Source organism: Melitaea cinxia, chromosome 20, assembly GCF_905220565.1.
Source record: "Melitaea cinxia chromosome 20, ilMelCinx1.1, whole genome shotgun sequence".
NCBI classification, from domain to species: Eukaryota; Metazoa; Arthropoda; class Insecta; order Lepidoptera; family Nymphalidae; genus Melitaea; species Melitaea cinxia.
Window position 1 is genome coordinate 12,785,027 of NC_059413.1, and position 26,580 is coordinate 12,811,606.

Here is a 26,580-nt window from a genome sequence, read left to right on the forward strand (position 1 = left end):
AGTTTTTTGTTTCAATATTAAAATCATATCGTCTTAAATTCGTTGTTGTGATCTATTTCTAATACATCCGTTGGGAATTTATATAATGTCACAGTCTTTGATATTCCTCGAGGAAAACTTGCGATGTGGCGGAAATGCTTTGTTTTTCTTTTAACCGCCTTAACCGAAACAAAGTTAATGTGTTTTGGTATTTTGATTTATTTTATGGCGTAATGGTCGCAGGGTTTGTCTGTTACACCAACGGTCACCTTCGATACCCGCTCGAAAAATATTTGTATGTATACATAGGCATTGATAAATAGTTCATCCAACACAAAAATATATATTTCTAATTCGAACCAGTTGTTCCTGCCATTAGTGCGTTTAAACAAACAAACAAACTTTTTAGTTTTATAAGCCGACTTCAAAAACGGGAGGAGGTTCTCAATTCGATTGTACTTTTTTTATGTATATTACAATTTAGACGATTTCTTGTAATCGAATCGTGTATGTCATGTTGTCCCATTTAAATTTAATGGCGATCTAACAAGTAGGTAGTTTTCGAGATATCAAATAATGCGTATTTACTTGAATAATTTTTCGTCAACCTACGTTGTATTACTTGCCTATGTGATTGAAGTCGTTTTTTTTTTGCGAGCAAACACAAATATAATATTACTATAGATGATGGTTATCATCTATACGGAGAAGATTTATCATGCTCTTATCCAGTACTGTGTGGCTACGGTACTAAAGAATATAGCCACCCCCTCTCTTCCCGTGGGTGTCGTAAGAGGCGACTAAGGGATAACACAGTTCCGCTACCACCTTGGAACATAAAAAGCCGACCGGTGGCGGGATAACCATCCAACTGCTGGCTTTGAAATACACAGGCCGAAGACGGGCAGCAACGTCTTCGGTGCGACAAAGCCAGTACTGCGGTCACCAACTCGCCTGCCCAGCGTGGTGACTATGGGCAAAACACATGAGTTCACGTTTTTTTTGGCGTTAACTTGTGGAGGCCTATGTCCAGCAGTGGACTGTATAGGCTGTAATGATTATCCATTTTGGTTTGATCTGCTTCTATGGGTTGCATCTTAAAACTTGTTTTTCGAAGCCTATTTTATGGTATACACTACTTGTTCTTACTATTACTTTTAAAATGTAAAAAAAAAACTGTAAAAATTAAAGTTTTATAGACGATGAAGTCCTGACAACAATGATGTATAGTATTTTTTTTTCTTTAAAAAAATTGGCGGTTTTGACTATGCGTGGTTATAAAATGTAGCTTTTTTCTCCTTGTGGTGTTGTTTCATTAATTTAGTCACTATTTCTAAGAAATATTTAATAAAAATTTTATGTATATTCGTCGCTAGTCGAGTTTACGCTTACGCTTCAGCCTGTAATATCCCACTACTGGGCATAGGCGGTTGCGGGTTCGATCCCCACACATGAAAAACATTTGTATTGGCCATACAGGTGTTTGCCGTGGTCTGGGCGTTTGTGCAGTCCTTGTGGGTCTCCCCACCGTGCCTCGGAGAGCACGTTAAGCCGTCGGTCCCGGTTGTTATCATATACAACTGATAGCGATCGTTACTCATAGTAGGGAATATATCCGCCAACCCGCATTGGAGCAGCGTGGTGGATTAAGCTCTGATCCTTCTCCTACATAGGGAAAGAGGCCTATGCCCAGTCGAGTTTACCGACGTATATTTTTATAGCTATCGATATATTATAAAATGTTAATTAATTACTATAAAAGACCTTAATATCGCGAGAATTACAAATGCATTAATGATAAAGAAAACTGTGTTAATATTATTGATTGCCTTCTCAGTTCGAAATATTCAATATTAAAACAGTTCGAGGATTATATCTTAATTTCCGCCTGCGTGGATTGGGTATATTATTTTTCTATATTACATTATTTTTTATATTCTGACGACGCGTTGGCGCAGCGGTCATAGCACTGGCTATTACGCTAGCGGTCACGGGTTCGATTCCCGCTCACGACAGACATTTGTATCGACCATATAGATGTTAGTGTTGTGTTGTGTTTGTGTGTTGTGTTTGTGTGTTGTGTTTGTGTGTTGTGTTTGTGTATTGTGTTTGTGTATTGTGTGTGTTTTCGGACACCCAACACAGGAGAAAATCCTACTGGCGGATCCGTTAAGTGTGAAGCGTTTATTATTATTATTATTATTATTATTATTATTATTTTGGTTGTTCCGTTTTCTCTTGTTAAAAGGAATTAGGCTAAAGCTTATGTCACTCAGCGATAACATAGCATTCAGCTAGTAAGATTTTTCAAAATCGCGCGAGTAACTCTTGAGTTTACTATTCCAAAAATAAAAATAAAACAAATCTTTTCGCTTTTTAATATTAGTACAGATGCATTCATTTTGTGCGTTTAAAACTACTATGTTAAGTCCGCCTTTAATACGGTAATATATATAATTTGAATAAAGAAATACTTATTTTAAACGTTTTCTTTTTTGAGCAACAAATTATACGCCTGACGTACTTTCATTGTTTTCTTCAAGTAATTTAAATACAAAATTCTTATTTATGCTTTTAATAAAACAATTGTATGTTGTTATAAAATCTAAAACGTTAAGAATGACGTATTATGTTGCCGAGGGATCGTAAAATTTTTATAGGAAGTTCATTTTGAATACATATTTATGTATACAAATATTTATGACGTAAATTATGTAATATACTAAAAAAATCTTATTTATACGTATATATAAAATATATTGCTGTAGTAAAATGATGGATAAACAATACATTTTGTAAAGCGTTAGTCAACCATAGCCCCACAAACCTCTTAACTAAACCAAGCGTCGTAAAATAAACAATAAAATTACACAACTAACCGGCGTATAAGAAAATCCTTCACTCCTTTATTTAAAAGTTCGAAATTGTTAACACTACACATAAAAACTTTTTCGATTAAATTCACCGTATTATATTGGCGGGAGTTTTTACCAACCGCGCACGTACGATCGACGCGCGGCGCGGATGCGGACTGAAATGACGGACTTTGTTTTTTTTCCAGTGTTCCCGCGTTCGTATTAGGGACGCGTTGTATTTGACGTTTATATTTTTTATTTGTCAGTGCGTGAACTTGGTTGTTACAGCCACGTGATGCAAGGTTCGTATTTTATATTTTGTGTGCATACACCATACATTATCAACTTATAGATTAGTTCGTAGTTTCGTAGGCCGTGATTGATAAAATCTTACGGCGACCACCTGCAACGGAACTAGACAATTATATACCCACATAGGTTAGTAGATTTCTCATAGCATTACGTACGGAATTTATAGATATAGAAATTTAAAATTTATAGATATTTTTTTAATGATCAATCGCTTAGAGTGAAGATCAGATAAAATCTTATGAAGTCGTATGTAATTAAATTAAAAAAAATGTTTTACATATTATTCATGTTTCAAATAAAATATTTGATAAACATCAACTTTCATTTTGGTAAAAAAAAAAAATTAGATAATGCGTTCGTTGTACAAACTACTAGAATATTGCAACGACTCCCCATAAGTTACAAAATTCGTGCCATAAAAATGGACCAATCACATCGCAGTATATATGACGCCACATTTCTTTTGACATTGAGAACAACGTGCGGATACATTTACGTGATGTAGGGATTTGTAGGATCAGTTTGTTGTTGTTTTTTTTTAATATTTCCATGCTTAACTCAAAAACATTTTTCATAGATATGCGGAACAACAAATGATGTTGGCATTAGGTCAAACTTTTTTGTAATATATTTTATTTTAATCTTCTGACGTAATGATTACGAAACTTCACCATAAATAATTTTTATTTTTTTGGGTGATGTTCTCATTTCAATAAAATACTTTTATTATATAAATTTTCAACCACTTGATAGTTGGCTGTCGATCTTATTTTTCGCTAAAAGTATAAAAATTTATTGCAAATATTATTATCATTGTAAAGAGTTTTTATATCTTAGTAACTTTGTTAGCTGAAGTATTTTTTTTAAATCCAATGTCGCATACAATATTAAAGCTTAAATGAAGCCATAAAAATAAATCACAAACGTTAGCATTACAACTACTCACATTTTATTTCAATGTCGATTTAATATAATTATGTATATGTATTTAAAAAGTTTCAAAATTCGTGATTTTGATTATTAAATCACGTTTGTATCGTGTCAGTATATTAGGAAGAATTAAGTAGAAATATATTTTATTTAGCGATTTTAACGTTACTTCGTTAAGTGGCAAAATTGTTTATGCAAAGATTTCAATATCATTATCTGGTTTGAGTTAGGTATATTTCAAATACTACCATCTGCCCAAGAATTCGTTCGTTCGTTCGTACCTATTTGATGAGAGTCGTATTTTTTTTCGTAATGTTCTAGACTTGAACGTACCTTTCTCCATTACATTCTATTCGTTCAGTAGTCCTGGCGTGATGGAGTCACAAATATTTAACCACACCTTTATATTTACAATACTAAGATTATAAATTATAGACGATATCGCCATATATATTTTTTTCGTGATAATGTCATTTTTTTTATAGAACCTTGTGCTGTTCGAAAGTTCTACGCATACGTTTTGGCAATACATTTTAATTTATATAAGTAGATATTAAGATCATAAATTATACATAGATATTTAGTATATTGATGTTGATAGTAACGACAAATACGATACGATGAAAAAACCCTCAAGCATAAAATAACTATTGATTTTATATGTGCAAGTAATGTTATTAACGTCGAGGGTTGCAACCCTAAAGTACGTGAATAATCGCTACCCCTCGAACGAAGAGAATTGGGGTAGTTTTTAATAAAATCAGTACGCCCCCGCTCTACTGCCATTAAGTTTTTATAACCAAACTTCCAAAAAGGAGTTTCTCAATTCGCTTATATTTCTATGTTGCCTATATTTTGCCTATATTTGAAGTTCCGTCAAAATAGGTCCAGCCGCTTCAAAGATTAGCCGGAACAAACAGACAGACAAACAGACAAAAATTGTAAAAAATGTCATTTTGGTATATGTACCGTATATCCATATGCATTTAGTTAAAAGCTGTTATTTTAATATTGCAAATAGACACTCCAATTTTATTTATTTGTATAGATAAATAAATCAACCGAAGAAATATACATAATTACATATGTAGGTACACGTATAACATCCTAACTGCTGTATCAAATTTGACAACAATTGTTTTTTGATTTCATTATTGTTACATGAAGGTTTGTATAAAAGAAAATTAAAAAAAAATAATCGATATCGAGTTGGGAGGTAGAAGTTTTACTTCAGTCGTGTGGTTTAAAGCACATTCGTTTTTATTAATACAACTAGTGACCCGCCCCGGCTTCGCACGGGTGCAATGCTGATACTAAATATACTACAGAATGTCTTTATTTATAGTGTGAAGCTAGCTTATAGCATGGTTATTAAAAAAAAAAAAAAAAAAAAAACATTCAAATGTGCGTCGTTAGATTACACGTTGTTACAGAATGCGTTGAAGAAATAAAGGTTCACTGTTCGTTCCCCGTAGGTGATAGCGTGATAATATGTAGCCTATATGTTGACCCGACTTCTTAATAATATTCGAGCCAAATTTGAAGTTAATCCATGCAGTACTTTTCGAGTTTATCTCGGACATACATACAGACAAACAGACAAAAATTCTAAAAACTATATTTTTGGCTTCGGTATCGATTGTAGATCACACCCCAAATATTCTTTTAAAAAAATATTTAATGTACAGTTTTGACTTTCCTACCATTTTATTATATGTAATAGATATAGATGTACCTATTTACCGTACAATAGGTACGAGTATACCAAATCTGGCACGGCGAACCTATAGTAGAGGGACCCGCCATATATATTTTTTACGTGAAAATTTAAATTATTCCTTTATATAAAACTTGTTTTGACATGTTTGATAACAAAAGCTAAAAAGATTTATCCGATTTCGTGCAATCGTTGGGAAGTAGTGTGCGCGCTTTCAACCATTCATTTAAATTTATAAGATAGATTATTATTAATGATTTCCTAATTGAAAATCATTTAAAAGTTAATACAGTGTTTTAATCGTAAAATATTTATAAAGTAATTGAACCCAGTTTTATGAGGCGATAAATTTCATGTCCTCTGACATATATTTGAAGGGGAGTGATGAAATGTTGCGTCATGTTACGCAGTGGAATGCATTCTTATACATCTTCAATTTGATTCTAATCGAGCATTCATACATCATGCATATGAGTAGACTAGTGTGTCCCGATGGATCGAGATCGGACCGATAACGAACTGATATTGAGTGCCTAGTGCGAGTTTTATTCAAAGAAAAATGACAGAAACGCGTCTATACGTGAAGATGCAGCGTAGACGATAAAGAATAGTATACGACTATACGATACAATCGATACAGAGCCATCTAGCGGCAAACGCGAGAACTACGTTGAAATCCCGAATTTCCCATACAAAATGACGTTAAAATTTACGCCCGTTATTGCGAGACGGATTAACCAAAACTCGCTATAATGGGGATCGGGCCTTACGGTGACACGTTATTTAGTGCATCCATAGTGTATATGAGTGGTAATTGTTATCAATTACACATCGGTATGTTTCTTGACACCCGACCCCGTAACGTTGAGCGTATATACCATGTATTTGAGACACTGTTCTTGATATGAGTTTAATTTATTATATAGAAAAGAGATATGTGATGTGACTGTATTGTATCTATTAACCTTCTGTAATGAATACTAAATAAATAATGAACTTTATGATCTTAGAGAGTAATCAAATGTTTTTTTTTAGATTAGTGAAAAAAATAATTTTGCTTTAATTTTGTATTAAAGGCAGTTGTAATATTTAATTTTGAAAATGCAAATGCTTGAGTGAAGGAGCTTTCAAGAATATCAAAATCAAAATCGAAAACGGCTTTATTCAAATAGCCTCCATGAGCACTTTCTGAGCAATTAAAACTTTAAAAAATAAATTAAATTATTATATATTTTGTAGAAGTAAAGCTACCACCGATTCGGAATGTAGATTCTGCAGATAAGAATCGGCAAGAAACTCCGCAGTTACTCTTTTGAAAAATAATATATAAACTGTGTTTTAGTACAAAATTAGTAACATGTTGCATAAAATACACACATCTTTATCAACTATGTAATCCTGCACCGAATAATATTTTCTTAATTTTGACTTTGAAAAGTTCTGAAGTGTTACCCTTCTAATAAATAAAACTGAAACTTCATATTTAGAAACTACGACCAAACCGCATTATATAACTATCTTAGTAATTACCTATCTGTTATTATCACGAATGGCGTGTTTCGAATGCCATATTGCATTCTAGAAATTACTTAGGTAATTGTAGAGTCTTAAATTGAATCCACGCCGAGGAAACGTGTGCTCGCACTTTGCACCTAGTATTTACTCTAAGCTAGACTTTGATGTGATTTGATACTACATGACCATAATATATATAAAATCAAAAGCCAAAATCAAACATTTCTTTCTTCAATCAAGATATCATGGGGGGAATTGAGGGTAGGGTCGAAAAAGCGCGTGCAATACTTCTGTTGGTACATAAAAAAAAAAGATATTTTCTACCGTAACCAATATAGTCTTTAAATGTGTTGTTAATAAAAGCTTTTTAGCAATCTAAGCCCTATAATATAGGTCCTGTGCTATAAAACAACACCCTTACCTTAAATATATCAGTAAAAAACTAGAGGACAATCGATTAAACTCTGTAAATGCTTAATTTTAAGATAATGTCTCCAATCAGGCTCCCGCAGCGTCAATAAAAGAGTTAGGAACTATCTATATTCTCGATGGTACAAAATAAAGGAATTTATTTGTCATAATAATTGTGTTTGCTAGCAAAAGTGAAAAAAAAAAACGAATTCTATTACATCGACACGTAATACAACGTAAGAAGACGAAAAAAAATAACAAACCCAATAGTTGCCGACCCAATGATTTCTCAAAGCCATCATCAAATCCTGGTTTACTTATCATAGTACCACCCTTGGGATATCCCCTTTTTAACAAAAAAAGAATAAGCAAAATCGGTTAATAAACGACGATGTTATCTGCGAACACACATATATTATATACGGTTAAATTGAGAAACTTCCTCCTTTTTTGAAGCCGGCTAAAGAGTAAAACCTTTGCAAAATATTGAAACATTTACAGGCTCTTAGTTGCCAGCTAAGTACTAAATTAAACTTTTAATCGGAGACAATATTCTCCGAAATAATTAATTTGAAAAGCTATGTCCAAATAATAGCTAAATTATCGGAAAATATTGTCAACGTATATAACCATTATAACATTACGCTACATCTATTAAGATAGTAATTAGAAACATGTCAAGTATTTAAAACAATGACAGTTATTATGATCATGGTCGTGTTAACCTACTATGGGCCTCAGAGTAGTCTAGAATAAATTATGTTCAAACAACAGTTTGATTTTCTGAACAAAATTAATATAAATAAAATTGATAAGTGACAAAGTTTAGGTATAGCAATTAGAATAGAAGCAATTGATGGAAGGTAGAGAAGAAAATATGTTGTTTAAAATCCGAAGTATTCGTCTAAAGAAGTACCTATCTAAATCTTCCAGAAGATCACAGCAAAATGATATTAATCTCAAGCTCAAGATCTCACTGTTCCAGTGGAAAATATGATAGTCAGAGCGCCTAAGAATACGCTGTTCAGACAGCTGGCGTCGTAGGCTTCCATAGTCTAGCCTTGTTATCCACGCTTATTATTTTTCTGTTCGTTGTCGTAGTAAGGCAAGTAAAGTCACATTGTTACGCATTATTAATCAAGTGCATAAGTACTTAAAAGATCGCCATAATGCACATAATGAAATCCGAGCCCAACACCTACGATACGTTTTCATCCGTATCGGCAATGAACAATGACTTATGTTTATTAAACTACCGAGGCGTTTGTAATATCATACGCGATTCTAGAACGCAGTACAATCAATAACATATGTAATGAGAACGTCGTCTGCTTATTCTAACATTATTAAATTTAATTGTAGTTGTATGAACCTTGGTCATGGGTTATAACGCATTCAGCCTGTAACATCTCATTTTTGGGTATGGGCCTCTTTCTCTATGTAGGAGAAGGATTGGAGATCCACCACGCTGCGCCACTGCGGGTTGTCGGATATGTTCCCGACTATGAGTAACGATCGCTATTTATGATAACAACCGAGACCGACGGCTTGACGTGCTCTCCGAGGCACAATAGGGAGACCCACAAGTACATCGAAACCGAAAAGAATTATTTGTGCAAATAAAAATATCCATCCATCATAATAAATATTAAGCACTTTTATTGCATAATAAATTTACATAAAAACTAAAAAAATTCACTTTTAATCCAAATTTTATTTAATGTGATATGGTTAGAGTTGCCACATAAGAGACTTGTAGCCTAGAATTATATCAATTAAATTAGTAAAAAATATGTGTGTGTGTGCGCGCGTATATGTGTATATATATATCAATTATTTAATATTTTCTTTTGTACATCTGTCTACCTACTTTAATTTCTGTCTGTAATTGTTCCTTTTTGGGTGTGCTGGAAGAAATCTCTCACAGGGATAAGCACACCCATTATACGTGAGTCTCCATGACAAAATATTGTGTATAATCTTGTACGTATAAAAATTGTTAAATAAATAAAATATTCTAGCTTCTTTCGCTTTTCTAATTAATTTCTTTGTGCGATAAATTTTTTGTGGTGTACAATACTGTTGTAGTCTTTATTTAATAATTACTTATTGGACGATTCTTGTTCCTGATCAGTTAAAACGCGCCTTTCTCTATTTCGTTTCTTTTTATTTTATACTAGCTGACCCGGCGAACTTCGTATCGCCTAACAGTCGATTCTTTAATTTTTTTTTTTTTTTTTTTTAGAATTTTTCTCTCCGTAAGAACCATCCTCGTACTTCAAGGAATATTTAAAAAAAAAGAATTAGCGAAATCGGTCCAACCGTTCTCGAGTTTTGCGCTTAGCAACACATTCAGCGACTCATTTTTATATTATAGAAGAAGATTATATTATGATATAATAATGTCGGAACGACTAAAAAGTTACTTGCGTTGTTACGTAAACACCGAAGGCTGGTGGGGGTCGTTGTTGTGTTTATTTTTGATGACATGGTCTAGATGGTGGTTACGTCAGCAATATTTATTATTTACCAGCTGTCCGGACAGACTACGTTCTGTCAAAAGTAAAAAGATTTTTTTTTTTTTTGTATCAAAACCTTCCGTTGTCCTTAAGGTACATACAAAAAAAATTAGCCGAATTGGTCGAGCCATTCTCGAGTTATGCGCTTAGCAACATTCGTTTTTATTTATATAGATTATTTCTGAATAGATTAAATATATATATACCAATGTTTACGTAAGCATAGGGGGGGAGAGAATAGAGTTTTGCTGACTTTCGCTGACAAGTGAAGGAAGGGAGGAGGGGGTTAAAAATTATTAAAATTCTGCTTACGTAATACTAAGATGACCTCTTAGAACTTCAACAACGCTTTGTTTTGGTGCGTACCTAGAAAATAACTTTCTTTGGTAATAGCAAATGTATGTAATTATAAAAATTCATTTTTCAGAGGCAAATCGCATGTGGGCGAGCGCTTCCTTCGTGGGAGTACTCATTATCATCGGAGTGCCTCTGTGGTGGAAGACCACGGAAGTATACAGGTCCGTAACTTGAATTTAATTATCACTTTAATCTGTATAAATTAAAATATATCGTCGAAATATGTATATACTCGTAGTACGTACGGTCACAACTTCTATCGTCTTTGTCTATCTGCTGGATAATCCTTTTTTTTAACCGACTTAAAAAAAAGGAGGAGGTTCTCAATTCGACTGTATTTTTTTTTATATACCTATGTGACTTAAGAACTTTTGCCTGGGTGGACCGATTTCGACAAAAAATTTGCGGATTTTCAAGTTTCCCTCGATTTCTCTGGGATCCCATCATCAGATCCTTGTTTCCTTATCATGATACCAAACTAGGGATATCTCCTTTCTAACAAAAAAAGAATTATCCAAATCGGTACATCCAGTAGAAAGTTATGCGGTATAATACAACGTAGGTTGACGAAAAAAGCGTCAAGTAAAAACGCATTATTAGATATAACTCAAAAAGTAATTGTTAGATCTCAAATAAATTTAAATGGGACAAATTGACACACACCACCTTTCGATTAAAAAAAAAATGTCGAAATCGGTCCACCCGGTCAAAAGTTCTAATGTAACATACACAAAAAAAAAACAGTCGAATTGAGAACCTCCTCCTTTTTTGGAAGTCGGTTAAAAAATAAAAACTACGCAAAATATCGACGTAGTATTTCATTAACGAACAAAAATACTAATAGTCTAAATATGCAATTTAACACTTCCGTCATATTTTATTACCAGTGACGTCGTTTCAATTGAAACTAAAATGTTCAATGACATCTTAGACAATAAAATTGATTGAAGCGTTTTGACTCTCACGTAGGATTGGCACTCAACACGTGGTTCAATAAGTCCCGAGACTAAGTACTAAAAAAAGGTCTTTTTTATAAAATTAATTTTTATTCATCAACATAGTCTCCTCCAAGAGCGATACAGTCCCTCCAACGCTTTTCTAACTTTTCTATCCCATGTGTGTAGAACGATTTGTCTTTGGCTTCAAAATAAGCCTCCGTTGCTGCGATAACTTCACTATTTGAGTCAAATTTCTTACCCTGAAGCATTTTTTTGAGGTCTGCAAACAGCCAGTAATCGCTGGGGGCCAAGTCTAGCGAATAAGGGGGATGAGGAAGCAATTCGAAGCCCAATTCGTTAATTTTGGCCATCGTTCTCACGGACTTGTGACAAGGCGCGTTGTCCTGGTGAAACACCACTTTCTTTTCGTTCATGTGAGGCCGTTTATCCGCAATTTCGTACTTGAATCGCTCCAATAAGCACATGTAATAGTCACTATTTATAATTTGCCCCTTTTCAAGGTAGTCGATGAAAAGTATTCCATGCGCATCCCAAAATATAGACGCCATAACCTTACCGGCCGATTTTTGAGTCTTTGGACGCTTCGGGCGGCTTTCACCAGCCGCTCTCCACTCCGCTGCCTGCCGATTGGATTGCGGAGTGAAATGGTATATCCAGGTTTCATCCATTGTTACATACCGACGTAAAAAATCCTTTTTATTATGATTCATCAGCGCCAAACATCGCTCTGAATCATTGATACGTTGTTTCTTTTGATTAGTTGTAAGCAAACGCGGCACCCACTTAGAAAAAAGCTTTTTCATGGCCAAATTTTTATGTAAAATAGTGAAAACACTACCAGCTGAAATCTTCACTATCTCGGCTATCTCTCGCACTTTTACCTTCCGATCTTCCAATACGATTTTGAGGACTTGGTTAATATTTTGATGAGTCACTGCTTCATTTGGACGACCTGAGCGTTCCCCATCATTGGTGTCCATGCGACCGCGTTTGAAGTCGGCATACCACCGACAAATGGTTGCTTTAGAGGGAGCTGATCCTGCATAACATTTTATAAGCCATTGGTGTGCTTCAACGGTATTTTTCCCATTAAAAAACAATGTTTTATCAACACGCGAAACTCGTTTTTTTTCCATTGTATCGAAATTACAACCGTAGCGTCACTTAAATGTTTCAAAATCAATAATTTTATTGTTCCATTTTTAAAAATTTGACACATATTTAGAGTTTTTAATATATGCGCCATTTCCAGGTTAGTCTCGGGACTTATTGAACGATCTAGTATACTAATCAATGTGGCTCTTGCGAAATCATCTCTGCTATATTGCCACCACTGAGAACATTAGTTTTACAGAATAAAAATAATAATACTAGCTGGTTCTTGACTCAAACTTGTCTGGAGAACTATACTATATATAACAATCCCCAATCCCCCCAGGAGCTCTGGTCGCCTTACTCACCAACAGGAACACAATTCTGCTTGAAAACAGTATTATTTAGCTGTGGTCTTCTGTAAGGTCGAGGTACTACCCCAGTCGGGCTGCTCCATATTTTGAGCAGGAAATTCCTGCTGTGCCCTACCTCAGTTAAATCTCGACACAAGGAAGTTTAGCAGTCCCAAAGAATTAGTTTGATCCCCGTCGTATCCTTCCCTTTCATTTTGAATTTTAATCAACGGCTATATACAACGATACGATTCAGCCTGTAATATCCCACTGCTGGGCATAAGCCTCTTTCTTCATGTAGGAGAAGGATCAGAGCTTAATTCACCACACTGCTCAAATTCGGGTTGGATCCTACGATAGTATTTAACTAATTTTCATACTCCTTAAATCAGAAGTATCAAAGTTTTAGATAAAATCTCATTCTATACTTTGGTTTACGAAGGCAGTTTGCTCTGAGTATGAGTAAAGACCCCTATACCCTGCAGTAATAAATTAGGCTGAATATAGTAAATCAATCATCAATTTCTATCTAATACTATTAAACGAGCAATTCTTGTATATATATATATAAAATCTGAATCTCGGAAACGGCTCCAACGATTTTCATGAAATTTAGTATGCAGGGGATTTCGGGGACGATAAATCGATATATGTAGGATTGGTTTCTAGAAAATGTCGTTTTATCCCAGTTTTTAGGCAATAAAAAAATGGCTACAATATCGTTAGATTACGAAGGTAAATTTCGCAATTGTCAATAAAGTTGGAATAGCTCAGGTGAGAAGCGGCCGGTCGGGATCGACTGAGAAGACCACAGTTCAAATCCTCGTATCTCCAGATCGATTATTTTTCTCCTTTTTTTCTAATTGCACTCATGATTTTTTATTTAAATAACCAGATCATACTTTTTATTACTATCATATTTTATCAATATTTTATTCGTATTTAAATATGATTTCCAAAAAACACGATTTACTCAAAATACCGAGCTAAGCTCGGTCACCCACGTACTAAAGTTTTATGTCGTAACCTGTGACGTCGTCTCCTAAATTACCTCCGTATCGACTTTTTATAACAAATATTAGAGATATCGTCATAACTTAGATAATTCACTTTTATATGTACGCTTATAGATTTTTTGCAGCTTTGTCATAGTTGTGCAATCCTGAATTGAACGTAGATTAATGTATGTAGGTTGATCTTTTGAACGAATATCTAAAATTATCTATGACTAAATATCGCTATGAATCAGATTCAAAAAAAAAGGAAATTACTGATTTTGTCTCTTATTCTCTCTTATATTTAACAATTCTAAATAATAATTAACTTCTTTTGGAATTATTAAGAATTCATTACGGTGCACTGAAATGTTTATTTTGATTTACTACTAATATCATTGTGGTTGTTAAGCAAGACGGCAAGATGCAGGCAGAGAAAGAAAATATTTTCAGTTGTTGTTATATTCAGTGCAATGCGTTATAATATTGTGGATCAGTACATCCGCGTCAGCTTACTTCAAAAGTAATAGAAACTTTCAATATTTTTAATTCAGATTAATAAAGTTTATTAATCTGAGATCTTTAACTTAATCTTACCCAATTTGACCGCAGAGCCTTTTTACATATTTGTCGTAGGAATCTGGCAGTTTTCCTGAGTTTAAAATTACTATAATGACTTTAATTCAGAGTGCCTAGTGCGAGTTTAGTTCACAGAAACGCGTTTATACGTAAAGATTATTTTGTATGGGAATTTAAACACTGCAGCCAAGACGATAAAGAATAGAATACAATACAATCGATACAGAGTCATCTAGCGGCAAACGCGAGAACTAGGTTGCAATGTTTAAATGTTCCATACAAAATAGAGTTAAAATTTACGCCCGTTATTGCGATGCGGATTAAACAAAAGTCGCACTAGGCACTCTGCTTTTTGACGAGATGTCTAACGGCTGTTTACTACTATAACTAGTTGTCGCCCGGTGGTCGAAATTCGACCATAATTAAAAATTTATATAAAGATAAAATGAAAATTGAGAACATATTTTTAAATTTTTTAATTTGACTACAGACTGACAAGCGATAAAAGAGTATATGTGTGTAATGGTTTTTTTATTGATTCAATGTATTTTTTATGCATAATTAAAAAAAAATTATTACCATTCTACACTCCTTCTCTATATAAACTATAAGTGTGCGAAATTTCATAATCCTCCGTCCGCGCAATTTTCGTAAAAATGGGTACAAAGTTTTTGCTTCACGTATTAATATATATAAGATAAATGTATTGCAGTAACGAGAAGATACTCGTACATCTGTACGAGTATCTTTGTTCTGTCTAGTAGCGATAAAATTCTACCAAATAAAGTGTTTGTCAAAACTTTATAATCTTTTTGGAAAAATAAGGGAATCAATATAAGTAACCATTACAATGGACTGGTTTCTCTTGATAAAATAAAAATAATTATAAATGGTAAATTCTAAATATTATTATAAGTGTGGAATAATTAATGAAAAATTAAACAAACTAAAATATTGTGCTCTTATCTCACCTTGATTAATTTGTAACTATGTGTGGGAATTAAATTTGTAATGATAAACTTATCAATTTTCGATAATTGTATGCACCTAAACATAACGCACGTGATTGACATATGAACTTTTGAACTTTGATAATAATTTTATTATTTCTTTAGTCAGAAGTATATCGTTTGTTTGATAAGCAAGAATCACAGAAAATGCCTAATCCGTCAGAACAGCTTCTTAAACATTCGATTCTTTTTTTTTGTCGCTTATTTTAAGGACCTCCTAACGTAAAAGTAAAACCTGAATCACATCTAAATTATAACAAATCCGTGATACTTGAGACAGTGCCCCAGGGCACAACCCTATTTATATGCGAAATTTTGTTGCGGAACCAACCAAAAAATTGTAACTTATGATGTATGCTTGATCTAGGTCTAGCATTACATTCTTCCCGCTTCTTCGAGTTATTTCAACATTTTAGAATGTTAAAATCAATTGATACTAAATAAATAACACACAGCAAAACTTCCAAAAAAATATGTTTAACTTACAGACATACAGTCTTAGGCAATTAAATGCCTACTTATGTAAAAAAAAAATACTCCAAAAACAGGTTCACTGCTAACTTAAAGAATGGCCTGAAAAAAAACTGCGCCATTGCAGTGTAGCCTATTAAAATTATTTATTCTACGTGATAGAAGAGTCCTTTGATCAGCAGTGCGATATGAATAGTCTATTACAGCACAATTCAGCCTGTAACATTCCACTGCTGGGCATAGGCCTCTTTCCCCGTGTAGGAGAAGGATCAGAGCTTAATGCAACACGCTACACTACTGCAGATAGGCGGATATATTCCCTACAATTAGTAACGATCGCAATCAGGTGTACAGGATAACAACCAGGACCGATAGATTAACGTGCTTACCGAGACACGGTGCAGAGAACATATAGTTACAGCATAAATAGAATGAAAGCTGCGAACTCTAAATACTAAAGATCCCTTTTAACATTTCAGAGTAGCGTTGCCATACGACAAGATCAATGCATTCGACCCCATGTCGCACTTCATCTCCTCAGAGCTGACCGTGCTCGCCAATGACGATAAGACCGCTCAGGATATTGCGGAACAGGTTGAGAAGGCCTTTGAACAGTCTGGTAACTAAATTGATACTATTAATTGGCAAATGATAATAGTAAATATTAAATTATGTGACCAGTTGAATGGATATATATATGTTACGCTCAAAGATCGAAAACGCTCATTGAGCGGAAAAATAGCTCACAACGCGATGTGGTCACAGTAAAACATCCACATAGCGAAATTCGTGTTATGGCTCTAATGAAAACGCGCACGACGCGTTGTGGCAATCAAAGAAAGACCAAATAGAGAAATTCGTGTCGTGGCTTACATGCTATTCGATCTCAACGCGTTGTGGCAATGAAGAAAAGCCATGACGCGTATGGAATACTATTTGATTACAACGCACACTACTTTCCGATATAGATCCTACTAGGCCTAGGCTGGAAACGTTTTGGTAGATGTCCTTAAGAAATATTTTTCATTTTATAAAATCACGGCATAACGTGTTTCTCATTATCAAATATATTAAGTATATCTTAATATATATAAATCTCGTGTCACAATGTTTGTCCTCAATGGACTCCTAAACTACTTAACCAATTTTAGTCAAATTTGCACACCGTGTGCAGTTTGATCCAACTTAAAAGATAGGCTATATTTTATTTTGATATATTATGTTATTATTATATTTCAGAAAAAAAATAAGGTGATACGAAGTTCGCCAGGTCAGCTAGTAATTATATAAATTAAAATGAAACGATATTTATTATTTATTGAGATTACTTTATATTTAAAAAAATCAATGTATTAAGTAATAAATCACTGAACACAAAATATTCATATCATTTGTAAATTACTCATAATTCACATAAAATGATAAGGGTTTTAATTTTTTTATGACAATTAAAATTCTTTCAAGAAATAAAAATATTTAACACAAATGTTTATTGATCACCAATAAACAACAACAATGTACCTATATTAGAAATAACTATAATTGTGAAAAATAAGTATTTGATTGCTATTTATTTTTACATGAACTATTACTGTGGCATTTTGAGTTGCATTTTATATTCTTGGAGCGACACTTGCACTTTTTATCAATACAGTATCTAATAAGTTGAGGGCACATCACAAAAGTTAATAAAGTTGGTTTCAGAAAGTGTAAATTCATTACGTGCATAAAGTCTATCGAGTGTACCTTCCTTGTTTCCTAACTGGTAGAGACCTGATGGATTAATGCTCATAACAACACACATAACATTCCTGGGTGCTGTACGTCCTCTATCAACTTCAGGAACTCTAACTAAAACGTTAGTACCAATTTCAACACAGGGAAATTTCAAATTAGACAATGAAACCATTTTGTTTGCCTGTTCCTGTAGACCTAATTTAGCACATTCTCTTTCAACGTTTATGCTATTCTTTCTGAAACAGAGCTTACAAGTTACATTTGCTCTCTTTACTTTTTCTGTAGTCATAATAAAACTGCGATCAGTGCTTGTTTCCACAAACTCGCGTAATTTATTGTAAAAATTTTTTATTCGTCATAATTAGCGCTGACATTAAAATGCACTATCATAAACAGAAAAGAAATGAATAAAACTGAGGTTTCAATGCGTCTTTGCACCCGAGCCGTCACCGACAAGTAACAACCTGTCCGTCGTGATATGGTTAACACAATGAATGCTCAGAACGCGTTATGGCTTTTCTTCATTGCCACAACGCGTTGAGATCGAATAGCATGTAAGCCACGACACGAATTTCGCTATTTGGTCTTTCTTTGATTGCCACAACGCGTCGTGCGCGTTTTCATTAGAGCCATAACACGAATTTCTCTATGTGGATGTTTTACTGTGACCACATCGCGTTGTGAGCTATTTTTCCGCTCAATGAGCGTTTTTGATCTTTGAGCGTAACATATATATTAACTTCTAAATTTTACACAAAATGAGCATGATAATTGTAATATGTTATTTCAGGATATGGTGGTAATTATATAGTAAATAACCTACTGTTATTTCCAAAATTAGTTCTATTAATCTTATTAATATTATAAAGGCGAAAGTTTGTGAGTAAGCCATTATCGCAAAAAGAGTAAGCCATAAATACAATAAAAATTGATAATATATTTCTAATGCACATTTGGTAGCAACAAATTGATTTTTATATCGCAGAACCAATTTTGATGAATTTTGTTATAAAGATAGATAGTAAGAAAATAATAAGCTATTCAATCTTGTGCAGACGAAGTCGCGGGTACCAGCTAGTAGAAAAAAAGAGAAAGGTCTTATTTTGCACGTTCTCAAAGTTTAGATGACTGAGCACTTTCATCCTTAAACTTCATTCCGAATTAATAATTTCATTCTAATTCTATACACAATCAACAAAAATTTCGACAAATCTATGTTTTAAAATTTTAGATTTTATTCCTTAGTACAAGCATCGATTTACTTTTAATTATATATATATATATATTTTTTTTTTTGAACTATTACAATAAAAATCTACTTACAAAAAATATATATATTTTAAACTTCCTCCTTCATTCCAGACGTCATAAAACTGAAAATCAAAAAGCAGGTGCTGTCTAACGAACTCCAACACATCCTGGACACAGTGGCTGATGAGCAGGAGGCGCTGGAGGAGGTCGGAGCATCATTCGACACCAAGAAACACAATACATTCTACCTGGTACAGAGGAAACCCTTGTTTGAGGATGTTTGGGTGGGCGGTGAAAGGGTCGCATTTTTCAGGGATGCTAAAGGTAAATGCGCCATTCTTATTATTGAACAAGAGTGAAAATCTGTGTGCATAATGTTTGGCTTTCATACAGGACACATGACTAAATTAATGAGTATTAAATATAATATATTGACAATTTTGAAAACAAGAAAAACTTGTTTTTCTCAAATTTGTATTTTGCTGTTAGTTTTCTTTTTAAACGACTTCAAAAAAGGAGGACGTTAGTTAATTCGACCGTATATAATTATATGTTATGTATCTTCGGGGATAACTTTGTCGTTTATGAACCGATTTTGATAATTCTTTTTTGTTGGAAAGGAGATATCCCAATGTGGTACTATGATAAGGAAACCAGCAGGCCTAGCATGCGCGCCACGACAAAATTTTGTCTACCCCTTTTCTCGTATTATCTCTCTATGTCTACAGTAGCTAACATGCGTGCACGCGATACTCTTCTCGTTACGTCAATAGAAGAGATAATCATTAAATTTTAGTGATCTGTGATATTTATCTCTACGGAAGCTAACATGACATCGTAATTTTGTCGAATTTTGTCGTTTTAGGAAGAGAAACTTCTCGTTTTCAATATTATCGACGAGAAAGACGATAAATAAAAAATAAATAAAACCGGGTGCCTATTTTTTGTATACCATGGCGTTTCCTTATTATAATTATATAATTTCGGTATACGAAGAGCGGGAAATGCGAAAAGTCGAGTAAAGTGTGCCATATAATGACACAAAAAACGTATTTGCGCCATGTTGCTTCTTATTCTAAATAATAATAATAATAATACTTTATTTCAGACCAAAGTATAAGCCCATATTGGGTTAGTACAACAAGACAAGACAACATTCAGAATAAAAAACAAAACAAAATTATATTAAAAAAATCAATAAGTAAAAATAAAATTAAATAGAATAAAAGTAAAATCAATAATCAAAAAAAAAAAAAAATTCAAAAATTCAAAAAATTTTAAAAATTAAAAAATAAAAAATAAATAAATAAAACAATGCGTGATAGAATTACAATTATCTAATGTGCGACAAGATATAAAGCACAACACGAGCATATTGTTTTACATATATAATTAAATTCATTTACTTACGCCGTTTTATTATCCATATTAGATTTTTTAAATTAGATATACACTTTTTATCTTAACCAAAAGGCCGAGAACATTGTTAAATAAAACATGTGTCACTCGTTTGAAATTATACAAACGTTGGCTCATCCCGCTTTGGCACGATTGGTCAATAACCTTGTAAATTCAACTTTACGACATAAGAAATAAGAATGATATTCAGTTGTGATTATGGTTGATAATGTTTCTCTACTCGACAAGGCGAAGTCTTCGGAAGAGAATTTTGTCTCTCGTAGTGCGCATGTTAGGGTAATCGAGAAAATACTCGATGTAGACATTATCTCTCTCTCTCGTCAAGAGATATCTCGTTGTATGCATGCTAGGCCGGCAGGACCTGATGATGGAATCCTAGATAAATCGAGAGAAACCCTCGAAAATCGCAGTGACGACTAGTGCATTTGTTATTTTTTTTTTTTTTTTTTTTTTCGTCTACTTACGTTGTATTACTTAACGATGTAATTGAAGTCGATCTTTTTTTCGTTTGCTATCAAACACAATTATCAAAGTAACCTTACAAAAATTCTTTCCTTTTAAAATCAAATTGTAAAACATTGAAAGTTGTGCTTTCTGTTGATGTCGTGTATGTGTCGAATCAGTGGAACCTTCATTTTAATTATAGTTAATCATTATAATAAATATTATAATTAAATTAATTAAAATTTGAAATTTCCAGCTGCATCCTCCTTAGTCAAAGCACTAGTACACTGGATTTACGAGCCCTCAGTACTCAGTGGTGCAAGATCTGAGACAGCAGACCCAGCGAGGCAGATTCGATTCCCGAGCGGGCCAGGATTCCACGTGGTACTCTCGGTAGTACATCCCAAACCACAGTTGATGAAAGTTGAATTCAATGCACGGGATGCTGTTGAAGGTAAATTTATGTATCAATAACATAAATTGGGTGGGTCGCATTAAATAATATGAAAATAAAGAATTCTCCTTTTTTCATTCTTTGAAAACGTTTAAGCATATTCATTATAATTTTGCCCATAAAAGTAAAATATTATTTTTTTATTTCAGATTACATCGGTTCGTTCGTGGATGAAATCTCTGACTTACACAACTTTACACTCAAGTCCCAGTGGCTACACTTACTCGAGTTTAATTTCGAAGCGAAAGAGGTGTGTTTAATTTTCTCTCTCTCTCACACACTTTCTGTCTGTCTCATTTCCCCCCCCCCCCCACCCCATTACTCTAAAAATAATCTCATTTTAACAGTACAAATAAGTTTTTTTTTGGAAACAAAAACTGATTTAAGATCTCAGTAGCAATAAAGAACCTATCTTATAACTCCAATATCATATTCGTGTCCTAGGTCACTGACGCAACCGGGGGTCGTCACTTCGCAGTGCGACAAGACCGCCTCCCATTGCTACTAACACGTCTGGAGGAACGCGCCGCGACTCACGTATCAGAGAGACCGACCCTTAACCTGGCGCTGTACATCGTCCCGTGTGAAATCGCGCCTCTTGTGTTGTATGATGCTGATAGTGAGTATAAATTGCTTGTAGTATAGTGGTAATAAAATCTTATACTCAATGGCCTCCGTGGAAATAACTCCTCTGGGATTCCTGAACGCACCATACAACAAAAATTTACTCCTAGACTAGGACAAACTGTATGACTTATACAAATGTGTCATGTCAATGTCATGGGGATCAAAAACGTTTCTGATCGCTGCTCTAACGCGTCATCAGTGTTGTAATTGTCCCAGGCTGAAAATTTTTCAATGCTAGGCTAAAAGTTTAAGCTTAAAAGCTAGCTTAAAGCTACTTTTAAAAATTATAAGCTTCAAAAGCACTTTTAAATCACGAAAATTATTTTAAAACGGAATATTTACCATGTTTATTATTGTCTTGATCACGAGACTCATCTTGTGATCAAGACATTCGAAGTCAATGTCGAAATATCGATCTCCGCAAAGCGAAAATAATAAACATGGTAAATATCCCGTTTTCGAATAATTTTCGTAATAGAAGTAACCAAGTTAATCTGAAATCACTTTTAAATTGTCATTCTACAAATTATAATTTTATTTGTTTTAATAATTTATAGTTGAAGTGAAGCCACCAATTTGGAATGTAGATTGTGCAGAGAATCAAGAACAACTCCGCAGTTATTCTTTCAAAAAACTGTTATATTAAATATTTAGTCATACCTGCATGAAATACAGCACCACTAAATCCACACATTATCATTAATATAATTTTGAACTGAATAATGTGCTTTAGCTATTAAATTATTTTTAATAAATAGCTTTGTACATGTTGCATTTTCGTCCGATATTTACTGGTTTAGGAACAAAAAAGATCTCCACAGGATGTTCTAAAAGTATAATATCCAGTTTCTTTAACCAAATATTGAAAACTTCATTTTTTGTTTAAGTTTTCATATCATTTTCATTTTCAAAATCCATTTTAGTTTATCGTTAGTCAAGTATTACAAGACAATTATTTTTATTTATTTATTTGGCGTTGATGAGCCCTGAATAAATAATCAAGGCACTACAACGCCTTCATTTAACTTAATTTTTCTTTAACTTTATTGATAGTAAATTTTTAATAAAATATCTAGTTTAGAATCATATGAATTAAAGCTATGATTGTACATTTTTTTTTTCATGGTCGATGTCATTTTTTTTACATCTGTTAAAGAAATGATGAAAATAAACATGCTTTATAAATAAAGATGTTCTAACACATACACATAACAGAGGAGAAATTGTATAATTTACTATAGATAAAAGAGTATCGTCGCCAGTTCAAGCGTTCATGTCACCGAAGTGGGGAGGAGTAGTCCTCGGCAGTCCCTCCCAGCTGGAGTGTCAGGAGAAACTGTTCAAGCCGAACGTTAACCTCATCATGGGCACTTTCCTGTCGCAGCTGAGGAAACTACTCGGTATCACTGATAAGGTAAGTCTAGATTTTATTTGAAGGCGACGCTGCCGCGACGGTCACAACCATGGATTGTACCTGTTGCGCTGGCGGTTGCGGGATGGATCCCCGCACATGACAAACATTTGTATTGGCCATACAGGTGTTTGCCGTGGTCTGGGTGTTTGTGCAGTTCTTGTGGGTCTCCCCACCGTGCCTCGGAGAGCACGTTAAGACGTCGGTCCCGGTTGTTATCATGTACACTTAATAGCGATCGTTACTCATAGTAGGGAATATATCCGCCAACCCGCATTGGAGCAGCGTGGTGGATTAAGCTCTGATCCTTCTCCTACACGGGGAAAGAGGTCTATGCCCAGTAGTGGGATATTACAGGGTGAAGCGTAATAACGTTGAGGTTAGCAACGCGCTTGTCACGCTCCTCAACATCCCTCCATAAAATAATTTATGTAACCTTCACTTAGTAGAATTGTTTTTCTGTAAAGGTGGCAAACAAACGTACAGTCCACCTGATGTGAGCGGGTACCGTATACAATTGATACCAGCAGCTCATGGAGCACTCCAAGAGCGTTGCTGACCCTCCCCAGCAGCTCTTGCCACCTCACTCACCACAGGAGAACAACGCTGCTTGGGAGCAGTATTATTTAGCTATGAACACACGGGCTGCTCTAAATTTTAAGAAGGATATATCCGCTTAGACCGAATATAAAATCATCATATAAAAAATTTCGATCTAGTGAGTACATCGTTCCATAGCTTAATTGGCTAGAGCACCGACACGGTCAGTCGGAGATGCAGGTTCGATTCTCGCTGGAACGGTCGATTATTGATATGATATTAAAAAATGTTTAAATTTTCCTAATGTGTGGGTAACACAAAAATAAAATCGTACAAATTAAGGATACATCCTTCAGTGACCTCAGTAAAATCGTTCAGATCGGAAATGTCATTTTCACAACTTCCTTAAAATATTCTAAAAATAACTGACACTTACTATATAGACTTATCCATAATATTATTAATTAAAATGTTCTAAGGAACGACTCTGGTGTAGTGGTGCGAGTAATCGCCTAAAACACCGACGGTTTGCGGGTTCGAATCCCGCTCGGAATGTATATTTGTATTTGTATAAATATTTCTTTCCGATTTTGATGTCTGTCCTTGTGGGTCTCCCCACCGTGCCTCGGAAAGCACGTTAAGTCGTTGGTTCCGGTTGTGCTGAAAAAACCGCAGTGGAGCGGCATGGTGGACTAAGCTCAAATCCTTCTCCTAGATGGAGAAAAAGGCCTATGACCAGCAGTGGGATAATACAGGCTGAATGCAATAAACCATTCCTAAGTAGCGTATTAATTGACCCCCCCCCCCCAGCCAGTGGTCCCCGGCGCCCACCTGGAACCCCTCCGGCGCGTTACTCCACGTCGCTGGGAGCGCGACTCGTTGTTACGTCTGCGAGCCCTCGACCAGCTCGCTTCCGCTCAGGCCAGCCTCGCCTCACTGGCCAAGCTGCTGGGTTAGTTGTACCTTCACCACTACATCTTTACTTGTTATCACCACCCACCATATTGACCCAAAAACGAAACGATTTTTTAACCCTGTTATTATGAAATACAGTTATTTAACCAGTTCAGATACAGACAGGTGCACTTCAATTTTAAATACTATGTTCATTTTAATTGTAAAATTACTAGCTAACTAATAACTATCGATTTGTAACCAATAACATACCTCTTTAATCTATATTTTGTACAAAAAAGTTAAAAAATAAACTTCTAATCCAAACTTTTACCGTAATTGTAAAGACGGCTCTATATACTAATGTTCTACTCGTATAGGCTAGGTTTAAGGTTTTAAGAAGCAACCTAGGTTTTACACACAATTCATAAAACACTTTTGAACTCTTAATCTATTTAATTAAAAAAAAAAATAAACAACTTCTATGGAAAAAACAAATCAAGTAACGGTTTAAAATAAATTTAAAGTATTCAAATTATATGTAATGTTATACCTGAAAAAAATTATGGATATTCCTTTTTTACATAATATTCAGTTATATTTTTTGTGTTCATTCTCCCCATCAACGCAAATACTGCCTATCGTATTGTTTTTTATAAATTAACCACACTATCTCCCAGGTGAAATATCCAACATCGTGATAAACGACGAAGTGGGAGCGTCCATAAACCTGGCTGTGGACAGCATCCAAGTCGCCGGCGAGCTCATGAAGCAAGGGGATTTGTTGGCAGCTCACAAATACGCGCAACAGGCCTTTCTTGCTGCTGAAACAGCCTTCATGGAACCCAGTCTATTAGCCCTACTATACTTCCCTGATGACCAAAAGTAAGTCAAATGAAACGGGCAAAAAAACTATACATATAAATATATGCAAATAATTATAATCCTAATACTCAACGGACTCAGTTATAAGATATAACCCTGTACTTGCCAGAATTTTATTTAAAGTTAAGTAGTAAAAAGAAATCAATATTTAATTTGTTAAATAGCGATTCGAAAGTGATTTTGAAGCATATTTGAATAAAACAATTTTTGATTTTAATTTTGTAGCGTGGATCCAAACACTGATGACTAATCTACAATAAACAGTAATAACGCCTATTCAGACACAATCTCTCGCTCCCTATCAATCAGCTATATAAAAATTTAGAAATTAGCACAGGACTTGCGAGCTTAAGGGGCCTAAAATGGCGGCTAAAGTAAAAAAAAAAAGACTAGTAACCCGCCCTGTCCTGGCATGGGAAATATATTACGTTCGTGGCGATTCATTTTCGCGCGATAAGTATACTATTTATTTAAACTATCATAGTGTGAAAGATACTTTTTTTGTTTACTTTCAGATACGCCATATACATACCACTTTTCCTGCCCATCATGTTTCCGGTCGTCTTGTCGTTGAAGAACTTAATCCTCTGGTTCAGAGGAAAACCCGTGCTTAAGGAGAAGACTGATTAATATTATTTGTTCCAAATTAATTTATTAGTCAAATAAAATATTTTAATAAATTTGCTGTCATTTAATTACTACAGTAGGACACAGCAGGAAATTTCCTGCTCAAAGTATGGAATAACGCCCCGAGGTACTGCCCCGACTGGGGCAGTACCTCGACCTTAAAGAAGGTCACAGGTAACAACAGATAAGGTGACCAGAGCTCCTGGTAATGGATTGGGGATAGAGTCGGCAACGCGC

General features: G+C 34.4%; 2 protein-coding genes across 2 annotated transcripts in view; one reads left to right on the top strand and one right to left on the bottom strand.

Moving 5' to 3' along the window:
- The window catches only part of LOC123663241 (protein I'm not dead yet), a 68,278-nt gene extending 65,233 nt beyond the window's left edge, over nucleotides 1-3,045 (bottom strand). The window contains exon 1 of the mRNA XM_045597932.1: nucleotides 2,859-3,045. The gene's annotated coding sequence lies outside the window, so the exon portion shown is untranslated. The remainder of the gene's footprint in view (nucleotides 1-2,858) is intronic.
- Nucleotides 3,007-26,396, top strand: LOC123663239 (GPI transamidase component PIG-S). Its single transcript, XM_045597930.1, has 11 exons — nucleotides 3,007-3,136; nucleotides 10,666-10,756; nucleotides 16,534-16,673; nucleotides 19,154-19,366; nucleotides 21,162-21,359; nucleotides 21,509-21,609; nucleotides 21,804-21,978; nucleotides 23,228-23,400; nucleotides 24,748-24,889; nucleotides 25,512-25,716; nucleotides 26,232-26,396. The coding sequence occupies exons 1-11, from the start codon at nucleotides 3,130-3,132 to the stop codon at nucleotides 26,344-26,346; spliced, it is 1,560 nt and encodes a 519-aa protein (XP_045453886.1). The 5' UTR covers nucleotides 3,007-3,129; the 3' UTR covers nucleotides 26,347-26,396.
- The last annotated feature ends 184 nt before the right edge of the window (nucleotides 26,397-26,580 follow it).